Raw genomic sequence first — 16,934 nt, 5'->3', positions numbered from 1 at the left:
TATATATATAAACGTAACTATCCTTGCCCTCTTTCATTCAGTGTCATCCTCAGTGACATAGGAGTAACGGCTTCCTCACAAATGCCATCAAAGTGCTGCCTCCTCCCTGTTTGTTCCCCATAGAGGTCCATTTAAATCGGCTCCCAAATTTCAGCTCACTGAAATTCTTTACACTGTCACCACATCCATATAATAAACTCTACAGATATGAAAATTGAATATTTTGTAGACTGGAAGTGGCTTTCAGTCACGGTGAAGAAATCTTTGCGATACAAATTATAGTTTTCTCTAGGAAAACATTTTTTTCAGAGCTTAAATCCTGTTTGCCCTGTGTGTCTGACCCTAAGGTGCAGAAGAGTGTGTATTCCATCACCCCCTTCCGCTGTCTAGTTTTAATTACTGTCTCTTATAATGGTATGGAGGGCACATGTTAGAACCAAGATTTAGGAAAATCAGAGCAAGTATGAAAACACTCACTCTTGTGGAGTATCCTAAAATCATCGGAGTCCAGTATTTGCTCATCCTCTCTGTACCACATAACCTGCAGGGGCGGAGTCCCCCTCAGTCTGCACTCCAGGACCACCAGCTGACCCTTCACCGTAGACACATCGTGGAGACACTGGCAGAGGGAGCAATGATGACCATGATCAAGAGAAGGTATGACAACAGGTTCATATGAGTACGGTTTCTGATTTTCTTTGTGCACTTTCATGAACAAATACAAGAGTGCACATTTATTTCACCTTAACAAATGTGGGAGCCACTGCGCTGCTTGAATGCTGCTGGTTGTAAATGGGACTCTGAGTCTGGGGAAATGGAATAATATAAATCACCTAATATGTTTGAAAATCATTTGCCATGTCTATTTCTTTATTTAGAAAAAGGTTGCTTTCAACATTACAGGACATTAAAATGACATTTAGCTATTTAACCAGTTTATCCCCATAATGAAACATACTCGTGTGTTTTATCGAATGAGGTGAAATGACTCATTTTAAATGGCTGTAATTACCCTCTGAGGGCTGACACACAGCGGCTGCACCAGGCTGGAGTGTCTCTGACCGAGGAGAGTGGAGGAGCAGGAGGAGAGCTCACGAGTGGAGGATGCAGCAGCAGAGGAGGAGGAGATGGTCAGAGACATGGTGCTCGTCTTCTTCTGCACCTTCTGGACTCTAATCGCCAATAATGAAATGAATAAATCTATGTTTGGATGCTTCCTCGGGTTGTGAGGACATAAGTCTGTATACAGAGTCACACTGTGGGGATTCTTTCCTTAATGTTAAGGACAAAAAGTAAGTCTCCATCTTACAATCATTAGAAATGTAAAGTAAAGATTTAGGATAAAATTAGGTTAAATTGTGTCAAGTATTACTTATGGTTCATGAAAAGGAAACGTGTGTTTGTGTGCAGGTCTAACTTACTGTTCCATGTTCCAGGCTGCAGTGACAGAGGTCCTGCAAAGACAAAGGGACACTCTCAAACATGCTGTGCTACAGTGTTGTAGAAATGAGTGTCTGCAGGTATGACTGAACACATACATTTCATTTTACAAAGCACCAGCACAGACTTGTAGCCACTAATAAGATGTTAATCAAGAATTAGATTCCAACCCATTAAATCATATTAATTCAATGTTTTTTCCAACAGTTCGAAACACGGTTCAGTTTTTGTTTGCTTCTGCACACGAGTCACATGTGCAGTGGGGAAGTAATTATGTGATCTCCTGCTGAATTTGTGAGTTTACTCACAAAGATGTGAACAGTCTCTAATTTGAAGGTAGTTTCATTTCATTTAATAAACATGACTTAATACTTGGCTTAGAAACCCTTGCTGGCGAGCACAATGGTGAGGCGTTTCATGTAGTTGTTCAGCAGGTTTGCACACGTCTCAGGACGGATTTTGGTCCACTCCTCTTTACAGAAACTCTCTAAATCCTTTAGATTTCTTGGCTGCTGCTCAGCAACTCAAAGCTTCACGTTCCTCCATAGATTTTCTGTCAGACTGAGCTCTGGAGACAGGCTCAGCCACTCCATGACATGGCGGTATGTTTTGGGTCAGTATCAGGCTGGAAGACCCATCCATGACCCATCTTCAATGTTCTGGCTGTTGGTTTTATGGTTCATTGCTCCATCCATTGGCCTCTTAATGGGGCTTAATGTTAGTCAAGCTGTCCTGTACCCTTAGCAGAAAAACAGGTTCAAACAGGTGTGCTGGAGTGTTGGGATGGTTGTCTTTGGGTCACACACATTCTCACATTTTTGATTTCTGCCAACCCTTCACTGAATCATTTATATGTTCACTGGCAAACTTAAAACGGGCCTGTATATGTGCCTTCTTGAGCAGGGTGACTTTGCATCGCAAGATTTCAATCCATTATAGCGCACTGATGGTCTTTTAGTCCAGTCCAGCCTTGTGCAGGTCTACAGCCTTGTCCCTGACGTCCTTTGGCAGCTCTCTGGTGTTGCCCGTGGTGATGGAGAGGTTGGAATGGAAGAAACTGATCATGTGGACGGGTGTGCTTTATACATACGAGTTGAGATCAAGCGAATCTGTAACTGATCGACTGGTAGGTTGATTGAGCCAATCTGTGGGAGCTTGTTCTGACTGCATTTTAGGGGATGAAATACTTCTTTCTGTCTTTGGTCGATAACCTGTCTCTTTCCATTAAATTCCAACAAGCATAAAATTTAAAAACTATTCATTTCCTTGTACATGAGCAGACTTAAAAATTCAGCCAGAGATCAAATAATTATTTCCTGGATTGTAAGCCTCCTTTCTGCTGTCTTTCTGTTTTGTGTAAACCATCAAATAAGTAACACATTTTTGGATTAATGCTGAACATGTGTAGGCCTATAAACAAAACTGATGTCGGCACTGGTATCAGTAAAATCTTAAAAGTTCTGAGAGCATCCCTGGCCAGAAAACGCCTCAGACAAATGCTTGAGATTAAAGCTGGATGAGCCCCTGTTTAAAAAAGACACACAGTCGGGTGTTGATTAAAACAACATCTTGGCAGGACTGTACGTCACGTTTGGATCAATGAACGTGCACAAAGCCTATGTAATTATGAGATTTCACGTCTAGTGAATCTTTAGACAAGTTTAATTTATAGACTGTATAAAAAAAGATGTGCCTTAAATCTGCATTCTTCCAAATGGCCAGAATGGAGAGAACTATCTTACTGCAACAAGAAGAAGTTTTGTCCAAATGATAGTAAAACAGATAATAAGGCAGGACGGAGCTACTTTGTAACTGACGAGCTGTTCGTTTCACAGTCACTTCCACCCCTCATTTATAATACTGAACTCAAAGCTTCCAAACAGGATTTCACAACTAATTAACACACAACACTTTGTTTGCCTTGAATTAAATTTTACAGCCACATTTGCCTCAACGCAAATTATATTGTACGGTAAAGACCTTAGAGAGAAAACCCAACAATCAGACAATCCCCTCTGAGGAAGACCTTGGCAACAGTGGGAAGAAAAAACTCCCTTTTAACAGGAAGAAACCTCCAGCAGTTATATTTAATACAGCTAAATTCAAGCTTGATTACATGCATTTCTATTGATCTGTTGCTTCTTTCAGGTGGTGATATACAAACACAGTAATGTTTTGTATTACTATTTATCATCCCCAAACAAATGAATGGTCACGCACGCTTACGCAGACTCAAAGTTAGACGTGGAAACATATAAGCTTAAACGCTTGAGCTCACACACTGGATTCCTCAAACAGGGCACCAAATCACTCTTGCAACAGGTCACTGTTTCTCCATGACTTTGTTTGGCAACAGCATGGCCATATCTGAGCTAACTGAAGGCATAAGGAGACTCATACACCCAAAAGACTCCCTCAGATCTCAGCCTTCCGGCCTTGGAGGTCTGTCTTGGTTTCAGAGAAGGAGCTGCCTGAGGTTCAGGTTTCTGGGCTAAATTAAACTTTGTCACCTCCTAAGCACTGCACAGACTGTCTGAGCTGTGATAAATCAACGCATCTCCATGTCGAAGTCGCAGAGGTAAAGAAAAGTCTTTACTCTAGAATTATATACATTTAATCTACAACAGTACATCTTAGCTGGGTTACTATTTGTACTAGTTGTGCTACATGGGGTCACAGCAGTCAAATAAACACAGCCTAAACATTGTCTAAATGAGAGGATCACAGCTTAAGAAAGAAGAAACAACTAAGGCATGTATGACATCCGTGTGTACATCCAGTTTTCCCCTCACATAATCACTCCAAACAGCTGTGTGTGCGCGTACTAAAGCCCACTGCTGATACAACAGCAACTGTTGCTAAACCCTTTGGATCAATTGTCTCTCTTATATAACTGCAGAATTTGTGGCAGCGACAACAGGACAAGTTCATGCAGTGCAACAAATCCACTACCTGGCAAGCAACAGATGGACAGAGGCACACAAGCAGTGACAGCCAAGTTCAGTGACGTCCCAAACAAGGATGTAACATTGATATTATCCGACGACAGGCAAATCAAAGACACGGGTGACAGTGGCATCCTTTTTGCTTTAGTGTAGGTGAAGACTGAGCAGTATTAGACCCTACATTTCCCATAATGCAACTTGCTGGAGGCTTCTCAGTATGACCTCCCTCCCTGGGTGTCCGATGTAGACTGTCATGCCTTCAGATTATTAAGTTTTTCTAAGTGCCTAAAGTTTAAAGTGAGACGAAAGGACGTCCAGACTGACAGAAGATGTTAAAACATGAATCCAAAGGAGAGCAAACATCATCACTAGATCGTCCAGAAGCTTATTGCCAGTTGGCCTTTAGCAGCCCTCAAAGAGGAAAGATGCTACCCATCTCAGACCTCCTGTTTCCCTGAAGCCATACCCAGTAAAACATGGCCAGGAGTTCGGTGGGCTCCTGCACCAGAGCTCTGAATACAGTGACTGGTCTGTGTGGTGAGAAGCATTAATACAGTATAATGCATATGTAAAATCACATATCTTTAGACCAATCGTAGGTCCCTATTACTGCAGACTGCTACTCTGAACATTTGCATGTAATTTGTCAATATGGCTTGCTAATGTGTATGGCACACGACTCCATGTTGCTCACTGATGTGTCAATGAAGAATCATGGCTGGTATTTTTAACAGCATGTTGAGCCCACTGATTCTGTAACACGGGGAAAGAGGAAGATGGCTGCACTCTGTCTGAGTTCAGTATTCCAGTAAGTGCATTTCCAGTGCACCTGTTCTCACCTGACAGGAGAAAGCCAGCCTTTGGAGATGAGTCATGGTGATGACTGTTTGTCATTTGGTTTGCTATTAAAAACGGTGAGTGGTGATAGTTAACAGGTGCCACAAACGTATCCTCCAACCTGTGTTATTAGCATAAATGATCTATTTTATACACTAACAGCATGTATAGATGTGTCATTTACAGTTATCAAAGAAAACTGAGCTGTCCTGCAGTCGACGAGGAGATTCTGACAAACAGGAAGAAACAGCCAGCCTTGCTCATTTAAACAGATCCCTCATTGGTGTACACAACACCATGAAGCTTTCAGCCACTAGCAGCTCTCAGCTGTGGACAGGAGTGGCACATTAGAGCAGAAATCCAGAATGAAGTGGACCGTGTTAAAATTAGCTAACAAAGCAACCTTTATATAAACCTGTGGGCTTTGAAAAGTACCCTCCAAAAATCTAGAGTAATGTATTAACCACTGAATGTAGGAGGTTTATAACAGGCTAAGCAAAATGCACAAACACAAACATCATGTTAAACTTTTTCCATACATCTCTGTGACCAGACCAAGAGCACACCAGCAAAGAGAAAAGATACAAAAAGGCACACACTGTTGCTTTACTCAGTTGTAATGATAAAAGTAGCATTACATGATGCATACTGCACACAGCTATTATTAGTTATTTATGAAAAACTGAAACTATAAATCTAGTACTATTCATTGTTGTACATTAAGAAATATATTTAATACATGGGTCTTTCCAGGAAATATCTTTGTAATTAATAGAAGACTCTTAAGTAAGTGAATGTAGCATTAGTGTCAGTTTATACTGTATATGATATGATGTTTTGTGATAGCAGCAGGATATGATAAGGAATTAAATTGTATCTTCTCTAACAGCATGAATCTTGGTTCACTCCAGCGTTTCTCTGAGACTGTTCAGATACAGTAGTAATTTAAGCTAAATGCTAATATTGGTAACAATGGTTGTTTTGGTGCGTTCCAAAATAAGTCAGAATTCGGATATTTGACATTCCCAGTTGGAAATTTTTTGCGGAATTCAGAGCAGACCAACATACCCAACATAGTTGTTGGGTATGTTGGTCTGTAATGTTGTGGGGATGGAGCTGGACTCCCTTAAAGTGGTGTTGGAGAGGCGGATGTTGTCCAAGATAAAGACAATGTTGGATAACACCAAATAATTACCAAAAATCACCACTGAACCACACAGGAAATCATTCCTGCCTGTTGCTCCCTGTACAACTCATCTACTTAACACACTGTATACTGCAATAGCTACACCCTTTTTGCACATGCTCTTCTTTCTTATTCAGCCATTTAGCAATAAGTGACTTAATTTTTTAGTGAAGAGGTGATTTCAAAGGCCAACTCTTTGTAAAGGGACTACTGATAACAAAGAGAAATTACGTTTTGAATTTTCTCAGTTGCATCACTCCAGAAACCGTCCTAGTCCTCAACCTATGACTCTCCAATTCTCCTACCTCCTCAGCTTGGCTGTGCACAGGACCAATTTAGCACAGACTGGGTCACCTGATCTCTCTTTTAGCCAACCAGAACCCAGTGGCTGAACACAGTGTCACACAGGCATGCCAGGCTTGTACACACACACACAGCTCAAATTTGGCTGGTATGTCTTATGTTGCCTCACACTGCAGGACATGTAACTGACACAGTTCCTTTTTTTATTTATACCCTTTAAATTCCCCTCTTCATTTGCTGCACTGGATATCCTATGTGGATAGTTTGCACCAATATCTTTGAGTGTGCCTATATATTTTTCAAAGACTATCATTGTGCTAATTTAAAGATGCGCATTGGGATGTTCTTTTTTGATATATGCCGTTTTGTAACAGTAACTACAAAGAATCTTTAGTGGTGTCACTAGAAGCTGAAGGCAGCCAGGGGAAAGTAAGTAGGTAGATCAACAGATGGATAGGCGAGTAGAAAGGTAGGTTATTAGATAAGCATGTAGGTAGGAAGTTACATAGCTACAAAGGTTGGTAGTTAAAATAATAGCGTGTCGAGGTAACTATTGTCAATGAAATATAGCTAGATAGCACATGACGCAGCATATAAATTATAAATAACTTTAGACAGATCATTCCAGCTGTCCTCTTCCTTCTGGCTGCAAACTCAGTCACTCCAGTACTGCCTGCAGTATCAGGATCTCATTGGCCATGGACCAAATGAATTACACCATTTGATGATCTGATTAACTTGACTTTTGCTTTCTCTTTTCTTTGAATCCTGACAAGGAGCAGGGCTTGAAGCATGCCACACATGCTGGACTTACACTTTTGCGAAACTTTCTGGATGTCTCTACCAAAAAGCTAATGATCTGAAATGCAAGCTGGGTTGCACAAGTTCCTCCATGCTGTAATTGTGTGTCATATGCTCCTAGCTTAATTTAGACAAGCAACAGGCAGCTCTGCATCCTCAACACAATCTTTAACCCATCTGAAGTGAACTTCCGCAAAAATATCCCCATCCTTACCTGTCTGCTTTATCCCCAGCAGGCCACAAAACCAAGAATAACAACAAATATATTGATCCAACAAGCAGAAAATCCAAATGTTAAAACCAAAACTGCTATATGACTGTGTGGCTGCCAGTCATGGCTTGGTTACTGGACGCTCCACAAGCAGGAGCTTGTGTGTGTGTGTTGAAGAGGTTGGGGTGTGGGACGGGGTTAGGGGGGAATCTGAGGCTGAGGAGGGGGGGTGAGAGGAAGCCACGTGGGGTTTGGTTAGAGGGGTACGGAAGGAGCAAATTTAGAGCAGAGTGAAGTGTTAATTAATGGTCAAAGAGAATAGGGAAGCTCAAGTCTGCCCCAGCCGGTGCCTCATGCCTTTGTGCTAATGTGCACAGCTAATGCCAAATCCAAATGACCATGGATAGCTGACACAGAGCTAGCTTGTTGCACGTTGCTGCACAAACTATAAAGATATATTGTTCCATCTGAAATTACAAAAAGTGGCGGAGGCGTCATGACCGGACCAAACTTCATCCAAGTGTGAGAGACAGGGGCCAGAAAACCTGCAACCGGTGCCAGTGAGTCTTTGGGTAGAAACCTGAGAACCAGAGAGAGTCGGACAGATGGAGGGAGACGTGAATACACAACCTTGGAAAACAGATCACACTCAAGCTCAGCTCATCATGGCTTTATTCATCATATTTCACATAGATCTAACTGATGCAATATACTGAGTACATCAAACAGAATCATCTCATTCCAAAAGGCTTCACTTATTAAAGTAATGGACATAGAAGCTTCTGGGATAGTTTAAAATACATGCCTGAATATGCAAAACCTACATTGATCCATACAGGATCCCTACAGGTCCTCTGCGAGGGGTCTGGGAGCTCGCACGCCTTGTACAGCATCTTTGCTGTTTCTACGACTGCGCTCTTGCTCTTCTGGACAGAGATTTTCAATGTTGTTCCCTGTCACTATCGCCCCCTGTCACTATAACTAGTGCTCTGCTGGGACCACTGCTACCTTCACCCTCCACATCTTCTCGAGCTCTTCTCTGAGCCCTTGGTACTTCTCCAGCTTCTTGTGTTCCTTCTTCCTGATGTTGCTGTCATTCGGTATCACTACGGCGCTCTTCCTCTGCTTGTCCACCACTACTATGTCCTGTTGGTTAGCCATGACCACTTTGCCCGTCTGAATTACGAAGTCCCACAGGATCGTAGCTCGGTCATTCTCCACCACCCTAGGTGGCGTCTTCCATTTTGACTTCAAGACTTCCAGGTTCTACTTGGCACAGATGTTCCTGTACACTATGCCGGCCACTTGGTTGTGGCGTTCCTATGTATGCCCTGCCTGCTAGCATCTTGCACCCTGCTGTTATGTGCTGGATTGTCTCTGGGGCATCTTTACACAGCCTGCACCTGGGGTCTTGCCTGCTGTGATAGACCCCAGCCTCTATGGATCTTGTGCTTAGAGCTTGTTCCTGTGCTGCCATGATTAGTGCCTCTGTGCTGTCAGTCCAGCTTTGTCCAGCCACTGGTAGGACTTCTGGATGTCAGCAACTTCCTCTATCTGCCAGTGGTACATACCGTGCAGGGGCCTGTCCTTCCACGATGGTTCTTCTCCTTGGTCCTCTTCTCTCTCAGGTTTCTGCTGCTTGAGATAAGCTCCAAGCACAAGGTCAGTTGTGGCCTGATGAAATCATGGATGTTCGTCGTCTCATCCTGGACAGTTGTTCTGACTCTCACTGGTCCTCGGCTTTCTTCGTTCCACTTGGCGCACAGTGTCAAAGTGCTGGATTTGGGGTGAAACCGTCCATGCATGGTAAGGAGCTTGCATGTCTCGATGTTAGTGGCTTCTATCCCCACTTCAGTGTTGGCCAACAGGAATCTGAGTCTAATAAAATGATCCTTTCTAAATGGGAAATGCATTAAAAACATATATGTGATATTCTTTTTCTTTTCAGTATATTAGAGTCATCATTAGAAAATGAGTGACAGAATGTTTCTGTTGATGCCAACAAGGACAAACACAACATATTTTGTCACTTTGACAGATGCAGTGTGATCAGAAATATCAGCGTGCAAATCAACCCATCAGTGGATTAAATAAAGTCGTCCTATCAGTGAAAACTAGAAAGAAACAGACGATACTTGATTCAACATATTTATTGTGGCCTCACCGTTTTACATGGAAACACGAGTTAGTGTGCGTTCGTATCAAAGCATGAGGGGTACAGTGTACAATGCATAAAACAAAGGTCCAGTGCAAAAATATACCAAAGTATCAAAAGAATTATCTTATAAATGATACAGGAGCAGACAGATATATTTTCAGATATTTAGCCATATAATATTTGGTCTTATATAATCTCAAAACAACGGTTCTGTGGGTCAAATAACACCAAAAACTTCCAACTAAAGAATAAAGTCAGACTACCATGTATGTAACATGTAATTAGTTGGATTTTGGAAAATATCACCCCCCCAAAATTCACCAGGAAAATCATTTTGCTTATTGATGAATGACGCAATAAATGTCAATATTTAATCTTAAAAGGCCAATGTATGCAGTCAGCACCCCTTTCACATCCTCTTCCTCCTTCTCTTCATCACAACCAAAGCTATATAGATATCTAAACATATGTTCTAGGTATTATTTAAAGAAATTAAGCCTCTTGAAGCCTCTTCCTCGCTCCTCCTATTGACACTTGACTAAAACCTCCTAACTACCTCCTCCAACTTTGTCCTTCCTTTCCTTGAAGACTGAATTCTGCCTTTTTAAACACCAGTTTTCATCACACTCTCCCACACATCACATCCACAGGGTGGAAAACAACAGCTGACACTTAAGTGAATACTGCAAAAAATGCAAGCTGCTTTGTATTATTTTTTTTCGTCCTGTATCATGCTTCATCCCACTTTGCAACACAATCTGGAGAAATAACGAGGTTGGGCTAAATGTTTGGGTCCATCTCCATCAATTAAACCTTACTTTTAATCTGAAAAGCTGTGCAAATCTACTTGGTGCAAATAAAGATGTGCAATCTGATGCGACAGGTCTCCGTGAACCGAACTGAAATAAAAGGAAGCGGACGTGGGAAGCTAAAGAGACAGCCAGGGGTGGGAGCATGAAGCTGAAGATGGGGAAAAGATGCCAAGGGGATGAAAAGTGGCAGCAAGAGGAAACGAGTTGTGAAAAGTGAGAGAAAGAGAGTTTGTGGGAGAGTTAAGGATGTGAGTCACCACAGGCCTGATACAGAATCTATCACGTTTTTAACCAGTGGAAGGTGTAGGAGGAAGTGCGCTGTTCCCTCGCTCTCTCATTAGTGATACAGCGATCGTCCAGTGCTAAGCAACAGGGAGCAGAGAGTGGCAGCAGCAGACACTTTGCTTCAAATAAACCAGAAAAATATCCTCATTCTCTAAAAGAGTAGCTTAAGATCATAAATGGATAAACCCTGATAAAAAGGAAACTGTTATTAGGTGTCAAACTGGTCAGCTTGCAGATGAGCTGATTTCATATGCTGTTACTTAAAGCAGTCCAGAGAGAAAGACAGATACTCTCAATCATTCCAATGTTAGACCATGTAAAAGTAAAGTGGTTATTGTAACAGAATTTCATAATGAACTCTGCAATTTAATCAGTTTTGAAGACAAATGAGAATTATGGAGTCAGAACTCATTTTAGAGCTGGTTTATTTCCCAGCATATACCCTAAAGGTGTATGACAGAGTGTGGAAGCAGGATGAGCAGATACAGGCTGTTCGATAACTGAAAGTTAGAGCTGAACAAAAACTATAAGAACTGTGGAGCACTAGGTTTTGGTCTGCTCTCCTGTCTAGTCTGGCCACGGTCCTGCTCAGGAACCTGACCAAAGCTGTCGGTTCTACACTGTCACCTTTCCCTGTCGGCCTGACCACAAGCTAGCACAGCAACAGTCTCTATGTACTTGTCCTATTCCATACTTAAAACAAAAACCCACATATACAGTAGCCTACAGGTTTTAAAAAATGTTAACATTATTGGTAAAAAGTTAATTTAAAAAAAGCAAGCTAGGTAAGGTATATTTACTCGTGACATGCTCGCCAGAATTTAATCTAACCAAATTTAATCTAACCAAATTTAATTTCAGTTGTTATCCACTTCAAACAAGGATAACAGTTTTAAGGTGCCTTACAATCTGAATCTATGTAAATATTAGCGCAAAGTATGCTACGTGTGTACAAGTCCTTTTGTTTATGAGAAAAGTGACTCATTTCGGTACTGCTAGCCAAGCTTGCTTTCATACAACAGCTAACAGCATTAGCTAGGAGCTGCAAGTTAGCTAATAGTTACGGCATATTTTGTCCCTGTTAGCGAGCACCTCTTAGCCTGGTAATATTAGGTCACAATCCACTATGTTAATGCACAATAGCCGCGTTAAGCTATTTGTTAAGTACGTCAGACAATCAAACACCTTCTGTCCCCGAAAGAATCGTTGTAAGACGTGAATAAAACTTAGCAATAAGACAAAAATTTCATTTTCCAGTTCAAAATATTCTCACAGAACCAGCTGTAATATTTCTCACAAGTCATAAGTCTATAATAAAAGTAAAATTAAAGTATCAATGTATATAAAAACATTTGGCACAATTATGATAACGACAAAATTCAAGAGTGTGCAGGATAATGTAAAAAACATAAAGTTAGCCGTTTAAGCAAAATCTCGTAGAGGAGAAACAGAATAATAAAATGGATAAATACGCAGATTCACATTTGAAGGTAAGAAAACCGCAATGATTTCTTTACCTTTACCAAAGCAAATAATACTTAATGCATACATCTGTGATATTTAATACATAAACACTCGTAACATTGACTTGTGTGTATTTTGTTGCAACACTTTGGGCCTGGGTGAGTTTCCAAGGTGATCTAAGAGTTTATCAAATTAATAACTTGATTCATAAATGAGATCAGTTGTCACTTGTGAATAATCTGTTAGAATCAAGGAAGCAAATACATCAAAGCTTTCATCTTTGGTTTCTTGCTTTGAAGCTCATTGAATAAAAGACAAAGAGGCCCAACTCACTACATATCCTATATTTTATATTTTCAACATGTTGCCCCATCAAAAACTGGTCCCACAGTGGGTAGTGTAACAAATACTGATCCAAAGGTTAGCAGTGATCTCTTCAATACTGACGACAGGATGGCTTTTGATGTAACGCGTATAAGAGGGCAACTGTGCAAAACACCTTTCTTACACACGCAACAAGAAAATCAAACAAACAGAATTCACATTTGATTTTAGACGATTCAGCCAAGTTTGTGAGTCCTGTGAGTAGCTCACATTCACAATCAAAGACCGTGGGGGGCATGCACGACTCGGTTTTAAGATTGAATTTCACATTCGTAAGCCTGCAATTCTGTACATATATGTAAAGATGGCGTGTAATAAAATATTTAGAAAACAGTGCATCTTACAGGATTATATACAAGCTATACAAAAAAAGAGCGAGTTATACTTGCTTTATATCTCTATTTATCTACACTATTTATGCTGCACATTTAAATTGCTCCTTTTATGATAAATGGCTTTTAAGGTCCTTTGCAAAAAGAAATGCGATTTAAATGACGTGGTCCAGTTCTGTGGTAGACTGACCTCTCACACTTAGAGCCGAGGGGAGGGGCTGTGTTAGCAACATATATTCAAACTAATTCAAACTATGCAACGCAGCAAATATACCCATCAGTATTTTTTTTTTCCTCACTTCATAACGAATTTGCAGACTAGTTGCGTGAGAAAATAATTCCTATCTAACATTTGATAGTGCTATATATTAAATAAAATAGTGATATGTATTTAATAAACTAGAACATGAGTCAGTACAGTAATATGATAGTTTGTTTGGGTTCTACCACTCTGATAAAAGCAATTCTATCAATTCAAGGACTTCATAAATACCGGAACAGTTTTGAGGTATTGCAGACAGGCAGCGAACACTGTGGATCTAAAACTGCTCCAAGGACGTAATCATGGCACGAGCAACAAAGATGGAATGATATGAAGCAGCCCACATTTCATTAAATGCCCAGGTGATGTGCAGAGTGAACAAAGCTACTGACAGACAAACACAAATTAAGTGATGATTACTCTCTGGTGTGTGCAGCAACAACTGTGATCCAGGTGTGAGGATGCCGATGATCCAGAAAAGCATCAGAGCTGGGCATTTTAAAACGCACACAATCAAATACTTGTTAAGCACATAATTAAGTCATAATTGATTCTTGAAAAAAAGAAAAAAAAATCCAGGCGCTGAACAAACAGCCAGGTGTTCATGTGAAATCCCAGAACAACCGTCCACGTGAAGCCCTCTGTTTTGGTGAAGCGTCACGTAAAATAAAGGAAAAAAGACGCTGGCACAGCTGCTTGTACCTTTGAACATTTCTGTGGATGTGTGTTTGTGCTGCAAATCATGTCCAGGCGTCAGTGCTGTGATCCACGCGTCAGTAATCGATGATGGAGCGATGAATTCAAGCTTTTTTTCCTGCAGGCGGATTTTTGACCAGCTCAATCGTTGATCATAATGGTTTAACATGGCGACTGCACAAGGCTGAGGGACGGATGGAGGAATCGAGCAGACTCTTGCAATGGTATCCACCACTTCACGGAGGTCAACGCAGGTCAGCACAAAGCCAAAAAACAAACAACAAAGCATCACCAGGATAACCCAGAACAATGAAGGCAGACGCCCACCAGTCGATCCCAGAGGTAACTGGTCTCGGTGTTACCAGTTGAACAGCGAGTTCTGTCCGAGAGTCATGAAGTAAATCTGACTGCTGCCGCCCGACTGCACCGACGCAAAGAAAACCTGCAACAAGACGGTGCTTTTAGGAACTGAAATCAAACAAACGGTGCATAAATAAAGCGAGTGAGGCTGTTTTTTGTCGTAGGTTCCTCCTACCTTGTCATTCCTTTCACACAGGAACTTCAGCTTTTGAGCCTTTTTATGCATGAACACTCCCTCCAGGTTCCCCATGTTCGCTGACCTCAGCTCTATGGCCTTTTCTCCCCAACCCATCACCTGGTTAGACTGCAGGTAGGCTGGATTGGAGAGAAACAGACGAGTATGAGAAAACAGTCTAAATATGTCTCCTACATTTTTACTCCTTATACTTGAATACTGCCTCATCTCCATGCCCCAAAAACACACACACACACAGATTGACTACCATCTTATTTTTAGCCCACCCTGTCCCCGATCTGTCTCCACTGAATGTGGTTCAGGTTAAGTTCTCAGTGGCAGGACAGCTGCTCATCCAGATCTAGTGAGTCGAACTGGAAAAATCTACAGTGATGTTAAGCAGTGCCTGACTAATCATCGCAATTGGGTTGTTGTTAGTGGTACCTGCACAAAGACGCACTGTGTACAAAAATAGACCTTTATGGGTGTATATAGCATTTGCATAAAGATGTGTGCTCCAACATTACCGACAGATGTAGGCATTTCCCCCCACTGCAGCACTGTATCCTTGGTGATACGGCCATAGGTGTCAATGTAGACGCCCTCGTCTTCATAGCAAACCAGGACCTCTGTTCCAGCTTTGTTTGGCAAAATGATGATTGCATGGGGACGGATGGGACCCGGGATCTGCAGAGTAACGCACACACAAACACAACATGAACACTCGTTTTTTTTTTTTTTAAATTATTGTTTGGAAAGAAAAACTTAAATTTAAAACCCCAGAAAATACTATCATCTATATGGATTGCAGAAAACATGAAGGCTGTTCCTTCATGCTATTTAAATGTTATCTTACAGTCACTGGTGATCCAAAGACTAAGGTTCAGGTCTAAATGCACAACCATTGCAACAATCAAATGTAACAAATCCATAGTCACAACTTTATTTCAAAGACTAGATTTCATGATGAAACTAAAGTCCTTGACTAAATATGGCGGCATTGTATCAGAACTGACCAGATACTCAGATTCTTAATTTAATAAAACAGTTTAACAGAGATTGAACACAGCAGCCTGTATTTAAGATCAAATTCCAGGAGGAAGTAAAAAAACAAGTTAGAGATTCGATTTTATTCAAAGACGCATTTCACTGCTCAGTTAAGTTTATCTAACTTTAACTTTATTTAAATCCATTCAGAAAAGTGTTATTACATTATTTCACTGAGAACATCTTCAAAGTAGTTACCTAAGAATATATTTAACAGTTCAGACACATGTTCACAACAGCTCAGGATGTTTATCTAACCAGATAAGATCCATTTACTTATCCAGCTGAAGGATGAACCCAACGCTTCAGAAACAGGTTTCTAATAAATCAAAGGGTCCATCGGTGATTGGACAAATACATCGACTATCAACGATAGGCGGAGCCTTTCGCTGATCGTTTTTATTTTTTTTTGCCCGTGAGTACATTTGTTAATAATGTTGGTTGAAGCTAAGAGAAGCAGTCAAAAATAACAGCGCCGTTTTAACGAACAACAAATTAAAAAAACCACAATGTTGGAAACAAAGAGGAACGAGCTGTAACGTGTTTACAGGCTGTTCCAGTGTTTATCTGTCTGACACACTCGACCGAACAACAAATACAAATTAAACAAGAAGTAAGTTAAAAATCTAAATGTCTCTTCCAGTGAACATAAAACCCCCTGATGTAAAGTTAAGTCTTTTGTTGGATTTGGCGCATCTCAAATAAATAAATGAATAATCCAAAAAGTATCTATAATAATACTGAAACAAACAAGAAAAGAAGCTAAAATATTCCCTCCAAACAAAACTTAGAAATTTAAAATGCGCAAATCAGTCCGTGCATGATTGCATTGCTCCGCCCATCAAAAAGTCTGCAGCTGCACGACTTTTTCTCCTATCATCGGTTATTGGACTGTCGGTTGGAACATTTTTATATATCGCACAACCTTAAAGTCCATAAACGTGAAGCAGAGGTGTTTGTTTGTTGCAAGCCTCATTTAATCGAGAAACTCTGAAATATCTGTTCAGACACTTTTAGCAAACTAGTTATGAAATATTCCAACCAACCAAGCGTTCACTGCAGCAGGTCTGACAAGATTTAACTATGAAAATAAATCATTGCAACTTTCTAAACATGAATATCAGACAAACTACAAATATTAGGACAAACACTGCAACGTCAATGAATCCTTCAACAGATTCCACCGAAGCAAAAGTCCTACAATAAAAGAAGAAAATGTTGGGCTGAGCTCTGTGC

General features: G+C 40.8%; 2 protein-coding genes across 6 annotated transcripts in view; both read right to left on the bottom strand.

Moving 5' to 3' along the window:
• Nucleotides 1-7,915, bottom strand: part of myot (myotilin) — a 39,490-nt gene extending 31,575 nt beyond the window's left edge. The window contains exons 1-5 of one of the 2 annotated variants that reach the window (XM_042215222.1): nt 7,727-7,915; nt 1,422-1,454; nt 1,013-1,172; nt 744-806; nt 478-619 (exon numbers count right to left, since the gene is read on the bottom strand). In XM_042215222.1, the coding sequence (XP_042071156.1) occupies nt 478-619; nt 744-806; nt 1,013-1,172; nt 1,422-1,429 (373 nt within the window). In that variant the 5' untranslated portion in view covers nt 1,430-1,454; nt 7,727-7,915. The remainder of the gene's footprint in view (nt 1-477; nt 620-743; nt 807-1,012; nt 1,173-1,421; nt 1,455-7,726) is intronic. The other variant, XM_005949582.2, reaches the window with a different exon arrangement.
• Nucleotides 7,916-9,858: 1,943 nt separating this feature from the next.
• Nucleotides 9,859-16,934, bottom strand: part of si:zfos-2326c3.2 (traf2 and NCK-interacting protein kinase) — a 57,641-nt gene continuing 50,565 nt past the window's right edge. For all 4 annotated transcript variants that reach the window (XM_014330041.2, XM_014330044.2, XM_014330045.2 and 1 more), the window contains 3 exons: nt 15,179-15,338; nt 14,652-14,791; nt 9,859-14,558 (listed from right to left, as the gene is read on the bottom strand). In XM_014330041.2, coding sequence (XP_014185527.1) covers nt 14,475-14,558; nt 14,652-14,791; nt 15,179-15,338 — 384 coding nt within the window. In that variant the 3' untranslated portion in view covers nt 9,859-14,474. The remainder of the gene's footprint in view (nt 14,559-14,651; nt 14,792-15,178; nt 15,339-16,934) is intronic.

Source organism: Haplochromis burtoni, unplaced genomic scaffold (assembly GCF_018398535.1).
Source record: "Haplochromis burtoni strain Fernald_Lab_line unplaced genomic scaffold, NCSU_Asbu1 Contig_684, whole genome shotgun sequence".
NCBI lineage: Eukaryota > Metazoa > Chordata > Actinopteri > Cichliformes > Cichlidae > Haplochromis > Haplochromis burtoni.
Note: the sequence above shows the minus strand (reverse complement) of the source record. Positions and strands in the feature narration are given on the sequence as shown.